Raw genomic sequence first — 19,782 nt, 5'->3', positions numbered from 1 at the left:
CCCCATGTACCCATTTTTAACCATACTCAGTCAACCAATATCAATGGGATATTGTGGTTGTTTGAGATATTTTTATTATACAACACATCCTAAGAAATAATGTGCTCCCTGAAATATGTGTGAGCCCATCCTGGTTTTAGGGACCAGGATGAGACTAGATGATGACACATGCCACTAATAAATTGGGTGAGGGTCTAACCTAAGAAAAAATAAATATTTGTATTTGCCAGCAGAGAATTATATGCTGAACCAGTGTACGTTAAGAGCCAGGCATGGCATACTTTTGTTAGTGCATTAGTTGAACTCCCCTTCCTCTATATCGATGGTCTCTCTTACCGATCTCGAACTAGGGTCTGACGATACACTGTTTCAGGTTGTGTTGATAGATAAACCCATGCCAAGCTGTCCAATTAATTCAGAGTCCAATATTGTACAAAAACTATTGATAATCACACAGGAGAATCGCATGACAAGGTAACGCAAAAAAAACCTCCCTTAAAACAACTCAGGAGGAAATACGCCACTGCCGTAAATTCACTATTAAATGGATCTAGTGTGGCCAAATAAAAAAAATCTTCCTCGACCCAAAAAGATATCATACGTACTTAATCTAGAACCACGTGACTCTGGGCAATAGCTTGCTTAATCTTCCCGACGGCCCCCAGCGCCTAGAGACCCTTACGGGTGATTGTGCGCTTCACAAATGTGGATTATTATTATTATTATCAGTGGCGGCTGGTCCATTAGGGGCGTTGGGGCGTTGCCCCCCCCGCCCGCACCCGCAGCTCCCTCGGCGTGCTGCTCTGAACTTAAGTAAACTCTCAGTTTACTTAAGTTCAAAACGCCGAGGGACATTGCCTGTCAGTCAGCATGAATCAGGACCGCCCACCCCCTTCAGAGTCTGAAGGGGGTGGGCGGTCCTGTGTCATGTTGACTGACAGGCATAACATTGTCTGAGGCAGGTAGCAGCACACAGGTGCGCATAAGTGGGGACGGAGGCACATTTTTCAGCCTTGCCCACGCATGCGCACTTGTGCCTGCTCGCATGCCCGATAGAAGAGCGAAACCTCGCTCTCCAAAGGGCAGGCGGGCAGAAAGCAACCATGCCCTGTGTCAATCCTGGCGCTGCTCCAGCGCCAGGATTGGCTGAGGATGGAGGGCGGGGTAACGGTTTCCATGAAGGCGCCAAGGTCGGAGGTCCCAGGATGCGGAGCTGACGGACGGCGGTCAGGTAGGTAAATTACCCTTTTGCTTAGAGTTTTAATTAGCAGCGCCTGTCGTGTAGGTTTGTGTAGCTCAGCTCTATATTTTATCACTTTGTTCCGACTTCCGAGTGTCAACAGGAGGCCTGGTTTCGGGACCCACCACTACAGACAGCAGTCCTGCGACACATACCCATTCAGGAACAAAATCCACTGTGGACAGACGGCACAGGAAAATCCTTTCCCCACTCCCCATCCCCTCACCCCCCTCCTTCCCCACAGAAGAGAGGGACACAGAATTTTGTGAAGTGGCAGCATCAGGCATAGATAGCCGTGGTGGTAGAGGTGTGAGGTAGAGCTAGTATTTGCGTCTTATCTTGTAGGATTTCTGTCATCCTGCCCATGGTTTATTAGAGATAAAATTGACTAAATATACAGTGTTAACAAAGCTGTCTCCTCTTTGGTCTCCTTTACGGCGTTTACGCTATTATAATTTCAATTTGCACAAACCCCTCCTCTCTAATGTGCACTTGTTGTGGAACATTCTTAGTCCTTGCAAGCAGGCTACCCTCTTGCAGGTTGTGCTTTGCCAATAATGTCAGGAAATTATAAGTTGCTTCTAAGGCAGCTGATGTCCGAAAAAAGAAAATGTGGCAGTTGTTAGGGTTTTTGTAAAACTTACAACGTTTCCTTATGATTTTCCTTCTGGTTTGTTGTTGCATCAGAAAGCTGTAAGTATGGTGTTTTTGCAGTGGCAATTGTGTTGCATGCTGTTTACATGTAATCTTCACTGGAGTCCTTACTACTTGCTTTCTAATGTAGCGTCGCTGTCTTCTGTTTTCAAAAATATGATGTGCAAGCAGGTATTTTGATTTACCAGTCTCGAAAGTAAGCTGCACAAACAAACTTTTTTCATCTTGAAATTGGCCTGAGAGGTTGTAATTTGTCTGCTTTTTGTTTCTTTTTTGAGCTGATACTACTTTTTATATATCGTTTACGCCTTCTCATTGCATACACAAGTTGTTGTGTGTTCTGGATGTGACATCTGTTGGCAGGCAGTGTGTAAACCAAGAGATAAAATTGTTGATGAAGGTGGGAGCCAACCTTCTGGCTGAGCGGGGGTCACAGTGGGACATCTGGTAGAGTCAGCTCAGGTTTTGGCACACTGGCAGATCACAGGTCTGCCGTCTGTGCTTAAGCTACCCAGGTCTGACACATTCACAAACTTATATGTAACATGATGTATTCTCTTGTGTTGTGCCTCATACATGCAGGGCAATTCAGGCTTTGGCAGTGAATTCTATATGTTCTATGCTCCGTAGGGGTCGTGGCGCACTGGCGTGCTAACTCGCAACGGCAAAGTGCAGCATCTACCATGAGGCATGATTGATGGGAAAGGTGGTTGCTTTACAATCTCAGGATGGTGATTCATTTGTTGTGACGTGACACCTGGCCATTTAATGTGCCTTGGACCGATTTTCATATAGTGTGACCTTGTCTCTAGTGACACAGAGACTAAGAAAAATAATGGACTGGAATTCAACTAAGAGTAGTTACCAAGGCCTGGGATGAATTCATGCATTCCAGCTACAACTTTCTGTTTTCCCATTCCTCCCTAAAGAGTATTTTCCTTGGAAAAAGTCAGTAGTCATGTGCAAGATGTGGCAATCTATGCCCCAAAACACCTTAGCAAGAACAAGTAGAAAATTATAGCTGGGCACAAGAGGTGAGAAAAGCTCTTTTTATGCTTATGGGGTGACAATTTGGTTCGGGCTCGCTCGCGGCACTCGCTCGCATTTTCCGCCCTACCACTTTCAAATGTCACCAGCCGCCACTGATTATTATTATTAATAAAACGTTCTATGTGTCGCGTTCCGAGTGGGAAAGGGTAGTTTTTTTTTTTTTTTACCTATTGTAGTACACCAAAGTTGCCTCTTGGTGTCACCAGAGAACTTTCAATAAACAGATATGTTTACGAAGCACGGCTTGGGAGTGTTCTGCAAACATCATTCCAGAAAGTATGCTACTTAACAGTTCTGCGCAATGAAATGCCTAGTGGGCACAAGACAGTTTTTGCCTTTTAATTTAAGGTTTGTTTTCAATGTTAAGAGCAACTCTCAAAAGCAGAACCTGAGAAAAGCAGAAATCCCCCCGCCATACTTAGCTACAGGCGTTTAACATAGCAACACCAACAGGAAGTGGTATCTTATGAATTAAAATTGACTCTTCAGTGATGTACTTCCTCTTTGTTGGAGATGTGAATGTATCTCCATTCTCTGCACAGCTGCTTCTAATTTCTGTACCCTCGACATCAATACTCTAGGCCGCATAAGGAATGCCCCTCACACATCTGGACAATATACACGCACACCGGTGTCTCTGGTCGCCGAAACAAGATGGATTCTGCTCAATTGTTTGCTTAAACAGCATGTAAGATTGTTGTACCGGTGGGCGGGCCCATATGGATTTCATTTTGCAGAGCTGAGATTGACGCAGGCCCACCCCTTCATCCTTTGGAGAAAATAAAATCCATATGTGATGGAACAATAGTGCATACATTCCCAGGGCGTGAGCCTTTATTCCTCTCATGTAGCTTATTTATATTCACCCCCTCTAACCTCCGATTAATCCCATAAAGGAGATACTGTCAGGTAAAATAACACAATCTTCTGAAATGATTATCAGGGTGTCAGAGCAGTCCCACCCAGACTTTTAAAAATATTTGTTCTTCCCGTGAATCTGCTTTCTTCAATGCTCTGGTGATACCCGGAGCCACTTCAAATACACCAATGCATCTTGCATGCAATATACCAACTCCACCACTCCTTTTTGGAAAAGCCTAAAAATGCACCAAAAACATCAGCCAGTATTCTGTAAATAAACTGGTAAAAATATGTTTCCAGTCAATGCTTTACAGGAATTAAGGAGCATATTATCAAGGGGGCGATAGGCAATTTTTGCCGCTTTAGCAGCCGTTTTCGGCCGCTAAGCGGCAATAATACTATACTAACAGCAATTAGCGACAGCTTGTAGGCGATAGCGAGCGGTTTGGGGCCCGCTTTGCATGTCAGCGATATTTATCGCCAATGACATGCAAAGTGGGCGTGCCCAACCTGTTAGCGACTGAAAGCAGTCGCTAACATCGCTATCGCCTATTACCAACACAGGCGTAGCGATGGAAATATTCGCGCTAAGTGCGAATATCTCCAAAAACTAACACCTGCTCAGACCAGTTCTTAGCCATTATATCCAATGGGAGGTGGATGTAATGGCTAAGACCCTGTTAGCGATAATGCGTGAATATCGCTCTATTCTCAGCGATATTCACGGATGTTGGCGCTATCGCCGGGAATTTTATCGCTTTTGAGGTTAACGTTGCTAATAGCACGTTATCTCAGCGATAAAATCCCGTGATGCGCGGCGATAAAAAATTGCCGCTATCCCTACTTTGCGATAAATATCGCTATTTGTTGATAATATGCCCCTAAGACCCCCACTGCCTGTACTAACACAAAATGCACAGGCTGCTCTGCCTTCCATTTTTCTTTCATATTTGGCAAATGCACACCAGTAAGATTCCCTCTGGCACCTCACCTAAGTATTATTTCCTATTATTCTGTGTTGTAAGTTATTTACTTACACACGTTTACCCCTCAAAGTGAGAATGTTTCCAGAAATGTGGCGTTACTTCCACATCTTTGGGCACGGAATTGGATTATTTCTCAAAAAACCGTTACACGAAATTCAGCTCATGCTTGTGCCAAGTCTACAAAAACAATACAAGGCAATTAAAAAAAAAAGCACTAAGACAGAAACTATGATAATGTTCTCTCTTCCCTTTGCTTGTCTGTGGTGACTGAACACACTATATGGTCAAATATCTGATGTAGGATGTATCTTACTTAGGAACATCGTATGAAAAAAATGTGTACATAGAAAGTGCTTCCGTGTATGAACTACATCCGGGGCAGCACCATGTTGCTGTCCAGGGTGTATGAGGTCTTTGCATCCTGTTATAAAATGGACGAGCCTGTCACTCCTCACGAGTCTGTGTAAGATATCCATGTGGCTTATGAGTATAGGATATTCACGCCCCCTACGGGCACTTTCAGCATGAGGTCTTTGTGGCGTAGAGAGGGTCTGCAATCCCTTAGAGTTGTTCGTAGGATACCTTTGTAGATTTAGACGAGCCTGAAAAATGCAATCTTTGTGTCAGCTGAGGCAGAAAGGATTAGCTGCCACCTTAAATTGGCTTCTCGTAGGATGTCTAAATACACTAGTAGGGAAGCATAATTGGTCCCTGAATGGACTTTCTGAATGATATATATAGCTTTATAATGTAGGAGCAGCACATCAGATCACCAGGTCTGAGCAACATTCTGTAAAAATACCTCTGCCATGTGATAACTTTGTTTGTCCTCTAAAAAAGGTTAAAAACATGCCTTTCTTGATTGAGAGGTGCTGATCTGACAAAGCATCTCAAAGGACCCCAAATAAATCGTTGTGGCTTAAAACAACACGAGGAATCTGCTGAAAGCCAACATAGGGCCTTTGGATGACAAGACATTGGCCATCTAGGGGAAAATAAGGAATAGAAACGTGTTCAATATTGACAACAATAATAGAAACCCACTCCAGCAGCCACTGACTTGAGCTTCCAAAAAAAGCCCTTTGCCCTAAAGGACTTTTATGTTTCTGTGGTCGGGGCATTGCTCAAACGAATTGAGTAATAAAGAAATCAGGCTTTAGGTTTAGCAGCATTGATGAAGGTTTCTGTCTTGACGATTTTCAGTCTCAATACATTATATGAAATCCACCTGTCAATCACATAAAAAAGAGTCCAGCTGGTCCTCCCACTCAGCTCTGGTGAAGCTCAATAGTTGTGCGTGCTTTCTGCGTGATTAGAGCACTTTTATTGGCCAAGTGACGCAACAAACATGACAGAGGAATACAATAAATGCTGGATGCCACACTGAGTCAGCCCGTAGTCACCCTGCATTTTCTGACAGCTAATAGTAACTAAAAATAGATCATAAACCCCCAGATGCATCAAGCATCCATTTTGTGATTCCTTATTAGCGAAAAATAAGGAATAGCTAATAAGGAATAGCAAAATGCTATGCAAGAAGAAATCGCTTAAAAAAATAGCGATTTCTCAAAATTCCTTAATTGCGACTCGCAAATTGCGAGTCGCAATTAAGGAATACCTCCCCATTCATTCCTATGGGCCTAGAGGCCCATCGCAAATTGAGAATGCGATTTCAAGGGTGCAGGGGTGTCCAAAGGGCACCCTGTTGCACCCCTGAAATTGATCTGTGCACATATGTTGCGCAACATGAAACTTTGAAAAACGCACTTTAGCGCATTTTTCAAAGTTTTTGCAAATTACCATGAAGTTCAACTTCATGGTAATTTGCTAGCCCTATTCGCGAAATCGCTATTTTTTTACCTTCAATGCATTGCATTTAAAGAATCTCAATTTGAGATTCCTTAAATGCAAGTAATCACAATTTTGCGATTTCTTATTTTGCAATTTTTGCATTTGGGAAGATGCATTCCAAATGCAAAAATACCGGTCACAGAGGGGCTGATTCTGAGAATCCGCCCCTTTGCGAGCGGATTTTACCTTCATGAATCTATGCCAAAGTGCTGACTGGTCAGCCAAAATGAAGCAGCGAATTGCCCTCGGTGAGCTAGATGGTTAATAACCACACTTATTGCCCACTTTGGGGGTCATAGAATGATTCGTTCAACTGGAACAGAGTTTCCGTGTGATTCTTTACAGTGGTAATCCAGCAGACAGTGTAGCCGTGCATGTTCCTCTTCGAGGACTAAAGCTTGTCAGGGTGTGCTGTAACAGATCTGAAGATATGATACCGCTCTCTTAAGACCTCAGCTGGGGGGTATATTTTCCAAAGAGAATCAAAACTGGTATACTCTCAGAGATAATGATGTGCAGTTTTTTTTTTTACAGGTTAAATGAGGAAATCTCTGAAATTCCCCAGGGAAGGGTCAGTTGAGTGCGAGATGGTAATACAACTAAAGATAAGTGTGGATCCCACAAGGCGACATATCAGGAGGTGGGCAGATGCCCATGGACAAAGCATGCTGTGGAAAATCTAGAAGTGAGAGTGTGGCAGCATCGGGGGAACAGAAACTCTTCAGAAAAGCAAGCAACGGCGCTGAGTCCCGTTAGGCAGTGTCGAGTTTCCAGAACATTATTGCTGGATTATGGTTTGATATCAGGGTGGATCTCAGAGCTTCAAAACTCGTATTTTAGCTTTTGGTCAAGGGGTGGTGGTTGTTCTATATTAAAAAAAAAACAGTGTACAATGCCTTACTATGTTGACGTACTAGTCCTATAGAATGGGGTAGGTGATGTACATATGAGGTCCTAGTCTCACCTCCACAGTACAGTAACCAATTATATTTCACCTGCTGTTTGATGAACTTACCTCCACCAATCGAGAAGAGGGGAATGTGAAGTGTCATTGAGTTGCTCCAATAGAGGTTGGCTATAGCAGAGTATGTGGCACAGTAAAAACCAACCATATTAACGTTGAAACTGACATCTGAAACCTAAGAGATTGTCTGAGAAAGCCTTAGAAAAGCTGTGCCCAGAGCCAGGCTAGCTCTTTACTTCATTTGAATTTTCTGCGGGGAGCTGGATCATTTGAATGCTATTTGAAGGTCCCTTGGTGCCACTGGCTCTTCTATAACTCTCATACAGTTCGCTATTACAGTGGGGGCTTAACCAGAGAGAGAGGAGGGAAAGAGAGAGAGGAGGGAAAGAGAGAGAGGAGGGAAAGAGAGAGAGGAGGGAAAGAGAGAGAGGAGGGAAAGAGAGAGAGGAGGGAAAGAGAGAGAGGAGGGAAAGAGAGAGAGGAGGGAAAGAGAGAGAGGAGGGAAAGAGAGAGAGGAGGGAAAGAGAGAAGCTGGTGAGATGAGAGTGGAGGGAAAAAAGGAGAAAAGGAATGAATTGCTAACAAAGATAGGGCAGGATGCAGAGCTGTTTTGATTATTTTAAAGAGGGCTGCCTTTGGATGCCAGCCCAAGCCCCGGTTGTGCCTGCACCTGCCCAACAGTGATAGACAGATTAGGGCAAGCACATATGATTTATTATTGGAGATTTATTGAGAGACCAGTTGGTACATCCAGAGAACAGATCGTGGTGCCTGCACTCTAGCTGTAATGACAATTCTGATAATAAAGCGAGTCATATGATCATTTGAGGAGTGTCTAGTTGAGAAAAGCAACTTCCAAGCTTGAGCAGACTTTATTTATGGTAAATGGGACATCAAGTTGAGCTGTGCAGTTAATCATTGCAGGAACAATCAACAAATTGTGGGTGGCCACGAAATTAATAGTACTGTCCAATAGGTTGCTAAAGAATGAAGCTATGTGTCAATTTTGTATGTTCTTTAAGAAGTTATGAATAGAATCGGAAAGCAATCTCTGGTTTTTATTGACTCTCACAGGTGCAAGCCTTCCCTTTGGTATATCCGACGTGCTGTTTTGATCTGGCCTATGGTAACCAGGAGGGGAACTTTCTTATTACTAATCACAATGCAGGCAGTAATAGTTCCAATTATTCCTACGCATAAATAACAATGCCTACACTTTTCCTTATATGAAAAATGCCACAGTGGCGCATAACTAGAATGGACAGGGGTTTTCCTGGGGCCAGTTAAGCTGTGTGATTCCAACATGCCTTCTAGATTGGTCAGACCATGCTCGACATTCGAGGAACAGCCATGAAGGCTGGTACTGGAACATGAATCCATGCTGATCACAAAATTACTGCAACACACTCACAGAAATGGGTCTGCCTCGGGAAATTGCATCGGACCAGAGACACATTTTTCATTAAGTGAGAGGCCTCTTTAGCAACTAACATGAAAATAGCTTGCATAATATGCAAGACTACAATTGCTCAAAAGTGAGCATTCAATGGGGTCGAGTAGAACTCAACCTCTGGATGAATAAGTAAGATCCTCGGTTCACAAAAGCAAGTCAACCAATTTCTGATCATGGAAATATTCTGAGATCAAGTAGACTTACTGTTTTAGAAAGACGTATTTGAGAGGACAAGTGAAGTCGGCATTTTGGCCCAATTCAGCCCGCACTAAATGCAAAGTCACAAAGCTTGAAGCATGAGAGAACCTTCTCACCTGAAGTCTGCAGGCCTCCCAATTATCTTCTTTTAAAAACAATCTACAGATTAATGTGTAAATTGACTGCATGAGAGTAAAACTGTTACAACAAATTGCTCTTGAACGCCCCTTCCCAGGACAGAATTTGAAGAAAAAATCCCAGATTATATTAAACTTGGGTATAGTTATTGCTACTGTGGTGTTTTTGGGTTCCGGAATAATTAGGGTTCGGACACAGAAAGGGGTATTTAGGGTTGAGAGATTGATTGTAAGGAGTGCTGGTTTATTTTAGGATTAACAGATGAGTGCTTAGATAGATGAGTGCTTAGATGTATGAGTGGGGTTTTTACATTTCTGAGAGGAGTGTAAGGGTGGTGAGGGGTTTTAGGGTTCATGGAAAAAAGTTTCAGCTGGAGAGGGCTTTAAAGGACTCTGGGATAGGCAGAATTAGACATTGACGAGGTTTTGTAGGGTGCAGAGAGTTAGTAGTTTAGGGTGATGAGTTCCTAGGGGTCATGGATGGCTAGTGTTTAAGGGCAGTGAGGGGTTTTAGGGTGTTTTAAGTGGGAAGGGTGGGGTTTAGGCATAGATATGGGTAGAGTTGGGGTAGTGAGTGACATCATGGCTCAGATCTGGTGGATTTTTGGGGCAGAAAGGGCATTTAGGCTTCAGGGATGTGTAGTTTAGGTGTGGTGAGGTTTTAGGGGGGTGGATTGTGAGGGTTCTGTGATGGATGGCTTTTTTAGGTGGGGATTGATCATCAAATTAAAAGCACCCAAATTAATTGACAATGTTAAAGGAAATGTGATATGGCCTTTGAAGTAAAGCACTGAAATAAATATGATACTTTCTGAAAATAAGGCCTGGAACCATTGCATTTAGACTTAATAAGCATTTGAAAGCCAGCATCGACCAAAAACATTCTATGAGTTTTTTCTACAAAAAGGGTAAACCCCATTCATACCAGTAAATAGTTTAGATTAAATGGTTTCTCCCAAAAAAGCTGAAAACATTAGGCTGGTTGGCACCCTACTGTATATTTGAGGAAGCATTTATTTTCGGGACACTAAATGAATGTTAAAAACAAATGAAATACCAAAGTATGCATAAGAGCATTCATATGCATGCACTAAGAACAGTTTATATTCTGGTTTTGTTTGCAGAAAAACTGTATAAATCTGAAAGACCTGCTGTACACTCAAAGACAATCCTGATTTTTTTTCTTCAACAGCTGCAATTTACAAGACAGAAAGTTCTGAGAGGACTTACTTTGCTCTTATAATCGGATTTTTTTTTTGGGGGGGTGTAATATGTCAAAAGTAGGCCAAATGTTGAACCAATGTCAACTATTTAAGAATGCAATGGAAGAACAGAGCGCAAAAGAATGGTTATTATTAATTTAGTTTGTGGTATGCGTCCCAGCTTATATTGTACATTCCTTCTTAGGACACTGATCAGAACACACATTGCTGTATGTAGAGCTATTTAGTCATACCAGCCATTTGGAGATCACATACAAGGATTTAAAGAAGAAGCTAAGAAAATTAAAGCTCACCTAACCTGTAAGTGATGAGTAAGGCGATAATGTGGAACCCAAGCAGTTGCCCTGTTGAGACAGGAATAATCAACTGGTATGACCATGTGTCCAACAAGGAAACTGGCTGATTGTGTCATACGATTGGATATGAAAAGCCAGATCACTAAAAGTAGCCCATCAAAACAAGTGTTCTGAAGTAAGGACACGTCACAGGACAAAAAGATTCTTTACATCAAAGAGTAATCCGAAACATGTATAGAAAATGGGCATTTTTGGGAATGCAGCTTAATTGTTGACTTGAACCAATGTACGTCTGTTCTTTAAGAGCAGAGGTGCACATTTTAGATCTTGAGGAATAAAAGAGAACTCCTTTCAGTTTGAGGGCTTGAATGGGTGGGCTCTAAATATGTTCCTATAATCTGTAATACTTACCTTTACTAGTAACATGCTTTCTTAACCGACAATTTCTTTTTTAAATAACTATGAACAGCAACATGCCTACCCTACCTGACAGTCCTAAAGAAAAAAATAAAAGAGGCAAATACCACCAATTACTCAAATCAACTTGGGTGAATATTGAAGCACTTAGTTCTAGATTCGTTTTCTTGCACAGCCTATGGTAAGTCACAAACACCACTACTCATCAGTAACCAGATAAATTAAGCATTAGTCAGGCAAAAGCCCTAAATGGGTCAACTGTCAGCCATGATTGAGGTCAATTGCTTGTGGTGAAGGACTGGTAAACATGGATGGACTGAAACTTCAGACCATATGCGCATGCACCATAGAGTTCCATCAACCTCTTGAGCACCAGATGGTTCCTTGTTCTACCGCAGCAGCGTAGTACAATGTTGTGAATCCTTTTAAAGTCCACAGCTTAAGCAGCACTTGACCATGATACAATTAAATTCAAGATTAGCAGCAGTTATGTTTTTTGAAAGCAGCCATGTTATTCTACCAAGCTGGTGCCTTATCAAAAATTTCTTGGACAGTTTCTACCCTTCTAGTTGGACATTATACATTGGTGTTGCTTGTTGGGCCGGACCTTCAGGCAAAATTTAACTCATGCTAGAGATAATGAATCGCTGGCTTCGGCCACTGGTTAAGATGGCTCAATTTTTTGTTACCCTGCCTACCAAAGTAAAATCCATGAATGTTCCAATCTGCAACAGTGTGTCTTTCTTATCTGGAATTATCCAGAATTGGCGCTTTGGAGTGAACTCGATGGTAATCCATTTTGCTGTTTCCACTGCAACAGTATCCATCCAAAACAGAGCTGTTCATGAGATACGCCTAGTGAAATGTAGTCAGCAATCCAATTTACTGTAAGTCACCATAGGCATACAAAAGTTCCTCTGAATCACAGCAGGAAGAGGTACCATCTAGATTAGATCAACGCTGAGAAGTCAAGCAGGCTAGAGTACGTTTAGATTCTGTTCAGCACATCATTTTCCCAGAGACTAAAGTAGTTCCACTCCAGCATCCAAAGCAATTTAAGTGCACTGGCTCGGCGAAACAAACGGAGCAAAGTTGATGTCCACCAAAGTGCCAAAAAGCCAGGTACACAAAATTTGGAGGAAAAAAAAAACACAAGGGGGCCACAACTCTTGGTCTTATGTTCAAAAACTGCCGCACTTCCCTGCCACGTGGTGTACATTTCACCATGGAGATCAGCCTTTATCCAGTTCTTCAACAGCAGTGTTGTGCCGCATCCAATTTTTGTTGCAGTCTATTGCTTTTGAAACGTGGTTGAGAGCTGATGGGAGATATACTAGACAAGGACTCTGGGAACATGTATAAAAGAGGTGTGGCTCACTAGAGGGAATAGTGTTGAAGGCCACTGGCATCCTTTTGTGCCCACCCACACCAATGTGTCAAACACAGAACAGCACCCATACACAAAATGTTGTTACATTTGATAAGCTGATGCTACGCTAACAGCCATGCTCAGGTTCTGATAATCAAACTCAAACATGGAAACGCCCTTAAAATGCATTACAAGTATTTCGCTTTAACCCACTGAAACAGTGATAAAAGACAAAAGGCAAGAAAGTAATGTAGAGTTGCACATCCTCAGTTTTCATTGTTGCAAAACTGAGCTTTGAACAGAAAAGACATTTAAATTGATATACAAAACCAGGTGAATAAAACGTTCAAGTGGAAGGAAGCCTGAAACAAATAGATGTGTTGTGCTTACCTGTGACTCGACCAACATTGAAAAAGCAGCAAACACACATTGTAAACTCACATTTACCATGGGATAATAACTGGTGCATGCAACTGAAGAGAATTGTACATAACTTCCGGCTCTAAGAATAAAAGTAGCTGCGCGCTAGCAACAGTAACATACATCATGAAAGAAACACAAGGAACGTATACATTTTATTCACATTTATTTTTCGCTTTTAGTGTGCTCACAGAAAATTAGAACACCTTAAGCAGGAGTTTAATAGCAATTTTTGTAAGCAAAGTTACATTCCATCTCTAAGTCAAATTGGTCAAAGCTTCTCCAGTATTTACAAAACGTGATAGACAAGATGCTACACAAAAAAAGAAAAAACATTGCATCTGAAGAGTTTTCTGGAATTCTGAAAGACGACTGGAAAGAAATCAGTCTGCTGTAATCAAAAACATACCACAGTATAAACAGTAACCATTCCACTTATCACAGCTTTGTTGAGTTTAAAATTTGTGTTTAAAAGGTCCAAGATGACTGCAAGTTTTACAAAAATGGGCAGGGTGGAAATTTTGCAAACTTCATGTGCTTCTGAATATCAAGATTTCCTTTTTATACAATAGTCACAGTTAAAAACACCCTGCTGGTAATACATAATTACATTTGATTTATTAAGGTCATAACCAGCAATAAACAATAAAGCCTATACAACTTGTATTTCTACTTAATCACCGACTGGTACAGCTAACATGAGATAAGTGAAAAGTTCCTATGGTTTAAATGAATTACTATAACTAGGATTCTTTTATCTGGGTATTGAATTTGTATTTGTCCACCTTACTCAAGACCTGTAGTGTTGTAAACCTTATAGAACAACCTTCCTCAAAATAACATCGTAATAACTTTCTTTAAAAAAATAACAAAAAAAGACTAACCCCTTTACACATTTAGCGTGGCACATTGTAGCCCCTTTACATCATGTGGCACATTGTGTTGGCAATCTCGTGCACCACCCCAAGTTTCCACATGTGCCCCATCACTTCATTTTGATACCCCTTATTGACCCACCCATCTCCTTCATGTATGGGTATGTCCATTGAGTTGACAAAAAGTTTACATTTTTCATAAAAGATGCAAGTATGCAAAAAACATTAATACTGATGCGAAAAAAAGGAAATAGGCGGGGGGCCACCAGAGGCAGATCTCTCCTCCGCCTGTTGGAATGGTGGTTTAACAGAGCGAGCTGAGATGGGATCTGTAAGGGAAGAGGGAGGGGAAAGAAAAAAAGAAAAAAAACATCTTTTTAAATCAATCCCTGGTTGTAGAAAAGTTCTCCAGAACCAGTACCTGGCACCACTCCAACAAACAAACAACGGGGAGGGGAGAAAAAAGTCCTTTGATTATCTCAAAAACTGCCATGGGTTTCATTTACTCTGCCGACTCGGTTGGCGGGGCCTCTGTACTGGGCTCGGAAGGTGCTTCTTGTGTCGGGGCTACTGCTGGTTCTTCTGATTTGGGGGGCTCTTGTTCGGTGGAAGTGGCTTCGGGGGCAGCACTTGGTGCCTCCTCAGCCGGCTTCTCAGGCTCCTCTGCTGGTTTGGGTTCTTCTGCTGCTACAGGCTTCTCAGGGGCAGCCTCCTCAGGTTTGGCCTCAGGGGCTTCGCTGGGCTTAGCCTCTTCAGGGCTTGCAGCAGCGGGCTCTTCAGGAGAGGCCTTTGCCTCCTCAGTGTTCGCAGCCTCCGGGGTAGCTGCTGCCTCATCCTTGGCACCCTCGGCTGGGGCAGCAGCTTCACCCTCTGCCCCTTCACCAGATTCCTTCTTGTTGTTGTTCTTCTTGAAAGAGAAGCCACTCAGCTTGAAAGATTTCTTGAAGGAGAACCGCTTCTTCTTCTTCTTGGGGGTCTCGTTGCTTGTGGATGGAGTGGGTGTGGCACCCCCTTCAGCCTTGGCCGAGGGCTCTCCCTCAGCAGGGGAGGCTGGTTCTACGCTCTCCCCCTCTGCTGCCACCGCCTCCTTCTCCACAGTGGGCTCTACTGGTGCCTGCTCCTCCTTGGCGGTCTCCTCTGCAGGGGCGGAGCCATTAGCTTGGACCTCCTCCTTACCAGCCTCAGCAGCTGCTGCTGGGGAGGCATCTCCATTCACTTTCACGTGCCCATTTTCCTAAAAAAACAATTGAATTTCAATAAATCATCCAGTACAACAGCAACATAGTAACATGATTTTGTCACAATGAGAACTATTGTCAAAAATTCTAGTGCATTAGTTAGTAAAACTAACTTCCCTTGGCTAGCTTGGTATAAAACAAAAATTTTAAAACAAGAAACTGAGGAAATGGCCCAAAATTGGATCTAGGAATACTTTCATCTACAAAAATTCAATCAGGTTTCTGCGCTGGACACATAGCCCAATATCCAAATCTCTAAATGTTAAAATTGGATCTGGTACATTGTTTTTTAAACCAGTCAACAGAAGTTTCCATAAGATATTTAGATCTGACTATATCAATGTCCAAATGCAATACGAATGCTAGGTCAACTTATTGATAAACCGCTGATTGCTTAACGTCTTAACACGTTAAAGTTTAATTAAAAACACTTTTCACCTTGTAAATACGGTATGTGGGGGTGCAAGCTAGCTTACACCCTAAGCAGAGAGCCCCACTGCCATAGATGTTCGCAGCAACCATCAAACCCATTACAGAATGCAAATTAAACAATAGATAACATCAGTGCTGCAAGTTTTTGTTCAGTTACAAAAAAGAATTGCAATGAAAAACAATTTAAAGGCTGCATGGTGGAGTGGAACCAAAATGTAAACGTAAACGCACCCCACATTCCAAGAACTCACTGTAAGCCACCCAACATATAAAGTTTCTTTAAATTACCTGCCACGCACACAAACATAGCCTTTTAAAAAAGTTTACGAATCAAAACATTACAAAGTCGTTATATATTTCTTGTAAATGGCGAATAAACGTAGCCAGTCTGGTCTTTGGAAATCTAACTGAAGGGCGGGTGGTCTAATGCAGTTTCAATTTTAGCTGCACTTAAAATTCACTTGTAACGAAGTAGGTAAAAGTGGATATGTGGGCTAAGAACGCGAAGACTTGTGAGATAACATCTCTCCGTGGTAAGTAATAAAAAAAATGCATACGTGCCTACAAAATAAATGGGGTCACGCCCGAGGCCGAGAAACTTACACGGCCCAGATGTGCGAAGCTGTACCATTTGGACTTTAATGTTCGCAGCCTGCATCAACAGAGGGCCTACCAGGATGTGCTCTAAGCCTGGGGAAATGGGTGTAGCTCCTGTGAGGAGACTACCGAAACTAGTGGTCCGATTGGTTTGGTGAGTTTTCGAAGTACTGCTACACTGGGATGGCTGCCTGTGCTTTTGGTCAAGGGGAGATAGCGGTCTTACGTTTTGCATGCGTTGGGGAGTAATTTAACTTCCCCAACAGGTTCAAAGTAGCGTTCGAGGACACGTCGCTCTAAATATCTGTCACCCAATAACGATAAAAGTCGGTTTCCTTGCAGTGATGGGCAAAGGTAGGGAGTGGGAATTACCGTTTTCTTGAAGTTGAACAGCGGCTGGGATCTCAAGAATTTGAGCATCTTGGCCTGTCTCCCTCACTGAAGCGTCTCCTTCAGGCAGTCGCAGGGTGTTTGCTGGGGCGAAACCCGGAGCATCCCGTTATAATCTATAGAAAAAAAGCTCAGTCCCTCCCTCAACAAGTGACCGGAAGAAACCGTACTCCAGGGTATCAAGTTCGGTGGGCTGGGTGGAGTTCTAGAAATGGGGGAGTCCCAGCTCCTCCTGGGAGGGTCTCGAGAGACACCCAGTGTGATAGGCGGACACAAAAAACGACCCTAACATCTGGGTTTCATTAACAATACCCCACTCCCACCCATCCCCATTTTGTCGATCACACCGAGAGAAATAAACAACGAGAAGCAAGGGGAGTGGGCGGCGGCAGTACCGCTACGTGCCAGCAGGGAGCGCTACACACTCAATTTATCGATAGGCACATTGCGCAGCGCCACCCGCAAGCCCTGAACGGGAATGCACCTAGCCCTCGCGGAGCATTAGCGTGCAGATCACGCCTTCCCCCTGCTCTACCCCTTCCCTCCACCCCTCAGCAGCGGAGACAAAAGGTGGAGCCATCCAACATGGCTCACGGAGCGTCTCTTCCCCGACACAATGCCGCTCCGCGCTTAGGCAGCCGAATATCGCCGCCTGCTTGCATGGACCGTTCAAGCAGGCGTCGAATTCGACACACATCCAATCTCTTCAGTCTATTATGTTATCAGTGCATTGCTGTAGATTTGTGAACCACGATGCGCAGATGGACAAAGGCGTGGCAAGCCACAAATCCACTCTGGTGCACGGAAAAATCCTCGAAATAAGTAACTCAATTAAAATGCAATTGCAGGAAGCGAGCGCGATGCTTGCTTCGTCTGCCCCTGGTTGGCAGCCTGTTGGCTGAGACAACGGGCGCGCGTGCTGTGCCAGGGAGGGGAGTCGGGTTCACCCGGGGCCGGGCAGAGCCTCGTCCTTAGATCACACAGGATTTCTGGGGAGAGTTGTAAGGGAAGGGGCATTTGGGTGGGTCGGAGAGACAGGCGCACCGACCTCATCCAACATGGGGGACAAACACGAGGAGTCGGTTGCGCATCTCCCAAGAAAACCAAATAACGTGGTACGCAAACAAAGAAACATCCAAACCACATTTGCAAGCGCGGACAAAGCAATATGCAAGAATATGTATCGTGCACTGGCGTCCAAACATCACCTCAGGCAACAAATAAACCAAACCCCACAGGTTGCAAGCACCCTCGCGCTGCCCCCGAGCCCAGGGTCTCATTACCTGTCCGTTGGCTTTGGAGGGCGAGGCGGCCACGGCTTCCCCGGGCTTGGCCTCGGCGGTGGCGGCGTCCCCCTTGCAGGCGCCGGTCTTGGAGAACTGGGTGCCCATGACGGATGCTTCGGGTGGCGGAGCGAACAAAGACTGCAGCGGCGGCAGCAGAGGCGCGCACAGCCAGGACCCGCACTGCTCGGCTCCTCCGGCAGCAGCAGAACAAAGGCGCGCTCGCTCGGGGGGCTGGGCTACGGGCTCCGCTTTTTTTCACTCGGTGAATCAAAGTAGCGACTCGGGAAACGGTGGCGGTAAAATAAAAAAAAAAGCGGATGGGGGGGAAACGTGCCCCGGTTTTATCGCGATTAATAATAATAAATAAAAAAAAGCAGATATCCCTGGATTTTGGAGCCGTAAACTGATAGAAACAAGGGGGAAAATGGAGAAATCTCCCCGGCCGCTAATAAGATGCGGAGTCCAACGCCCAAGTCCACAGATGAATGGGCTTCCAGGGTGATGACGACACCCCTAGCCCTGCGTCGTGGCCAATCAGCGCTCCGCCAGACAATGGAAGAGGCGTGGCCTCTGGAAGGGGAGCGAACAATGGAGCACAGGCTCTGCAAATGATTTGAAATCAGCCCAGACTGATAATTAATACCACCCAAAAAAAAAAAAAACAGCCTCCTCTAACAGGCGCTTTCCATTCGTTTAATAATTAAAACAACATAGAATGGCACCCGTGTTTAAGTGTTCCCCTCTCCTCTATTTCACAATAATTCTGAACGGGCTTTCTTTTCGATTAGACTTGGGAGAGCAGTGTATTCGTCTCGTGGCTGGGTGGGTGTCAAGTTAGATGATTTAATTCTTTCGACGGCTTCTGTTTCGCTTCAGCTGGGTAATCAACAGATTGCGCGTTTCTGTACCCCAAAATAAGAGATAATTATCACGCCCCCTTCTATTAGGGCACAGAATGCAAGTTCCAAAATAAACAAGGCGGAATTTCGCTCGGAGGCTACGTGACTCTGCGGTCCAGATGTGTGAACAATGCGGGCTAGAGAAACCCTACCCTGCCTTCTTCTCTGCTTTTTTTTTATTTAGGGTTTTCTCTAGGTTTGCAGAGTGGACGTTTCTGTGGCCCCAATCACATTTCTCCAATCCGTATTGTTTTTCATTTTTTTAAGACAATCATTACGTGTCATGTGACCGTCCGCCCCTTCCCCAATTATTGACTCCCAAATTAAGGAGAAGAATAGATTCCCAAAATGGGTGGAATTCTCCTCGGCTCCAATTTGTACCGCATTCCACGGGAAATGTTCATCTTGGCTCTGCAGTGTAAAGACTGTATTGATCGACGACCCCCACCCTCGTTTTCCACCCCGCCCTAAAAAGAGCAGCGAAGGCGGATTTATATCATGGGTTAATAAAAATGTGGCCGCTGGGAGCCGTTTATTTCGAAAGGGAGAGGAATGGGTGTTTTTGTTCCCGAATGAAATCCGTGGCTGGGGAACTTGTATGCGCTTGTTGCAAGGGTTCACTCCTGTTGCAGCATCCTTTCCCCCACAGCCACAGAAGGATGCTCAGTTCGCCGATCCTCACCGTTTCCACTCCGGTAGCCAATGGGAGGTCGATCACAGGTGCTGCAACCGCGCAGCACCTGTGGACCTAGAGTGCAGCAGTGACAAGAGACACGTGGAGACCATACACTGTTGGGGCGTGCAGAACATACAGCTAAAAGGCACTCTTCTCTTGCTGTGTGTTTGACTCTGAATACGTTGTGTGTCAGGGTTTGTGGACTGCAGGGCTGTGTTTGTGCTGGTGCCGATGTGGCAACGAGTTATGAGTCAAGGCAGCAGCCTGTAT

General features: G+C 44.1%; 1 protein-coding gene across 2 annotated transcripts; it reads right to left on the bottom strand.

The window, feature by feature from the left end:
• Positions 1-13,268: 13,268 nt before the first annotated feature.
• Positions 13,269-18,428, bottom strand: MARCKS (myristoylated alanine rich protein kinase C substrate). 2 transcript variants are annotated; one of them, XM_078648568.1, is made up of 2 exons: positions 17,935-18,428; positions 13,269-15,228 (listed from the first exon to the last, which is right to left on the bottom strand). In XM_078648568.1, the coding sequence occupies exons 1-2, from the start codon at positions 18,040-18,042 to the stop codon at positions 14,497-14,499; spliced, it is 840 nt and encodes a 279-aa protein (XP_078504694.1). In that variant the 5' UTR covers positions 18,043-18,428; the 3' UTR covers positions 13,269-14,496. The 2 variants fall into 2 exon arrangements, with proteins under 2 accessions (XP_078504694.1, XP_078504695.1); XM_078648569.1 differs by lacking the exon at positions 17,935-18,428 and adding an exon at positions 16,634-17,144.
• Between the last annotated feature and the right edge of the window lie 1,354 nt (positions 18,429-19,782).

This window comes from Lissotriton helveticus, chromosome 6, assembly GCF_964261635.1.
Source record: "Lissotriton helveticus chromosome 6, aLisHel1.1, whole genome shotgun sequence".
Lineage (NCBI taxonomy): Eukaryota > Metazoa > Chordata > Amphibia > Caudata > Salamandridae > Lissotriton > Lissotriton helveticus.
Note: the sequence above shows the minus strand (reverse complement) of the source record. Positions and strands in the feature narration are given on the sequence as shown.

What these genes read in the sequence shown, in the direction of transcription:
- MARCKS (XM_078648568.1), bottom strand. Translation starts at nt 18,042, where the DNA reads ATGGGCACCCAGTTCTCCAAGACCGGCGCCTGCAAGGGGGACGCCGCC. An exon ending in CCTCCAAAGCCAACGGACAG is followed by an intron (nt 15,229 to 17,934) that starts GTAATGAGACCC and finishes TTGTTTTTTTAG; the next exon opens with GAAAATGGGCACGTGAAAGT.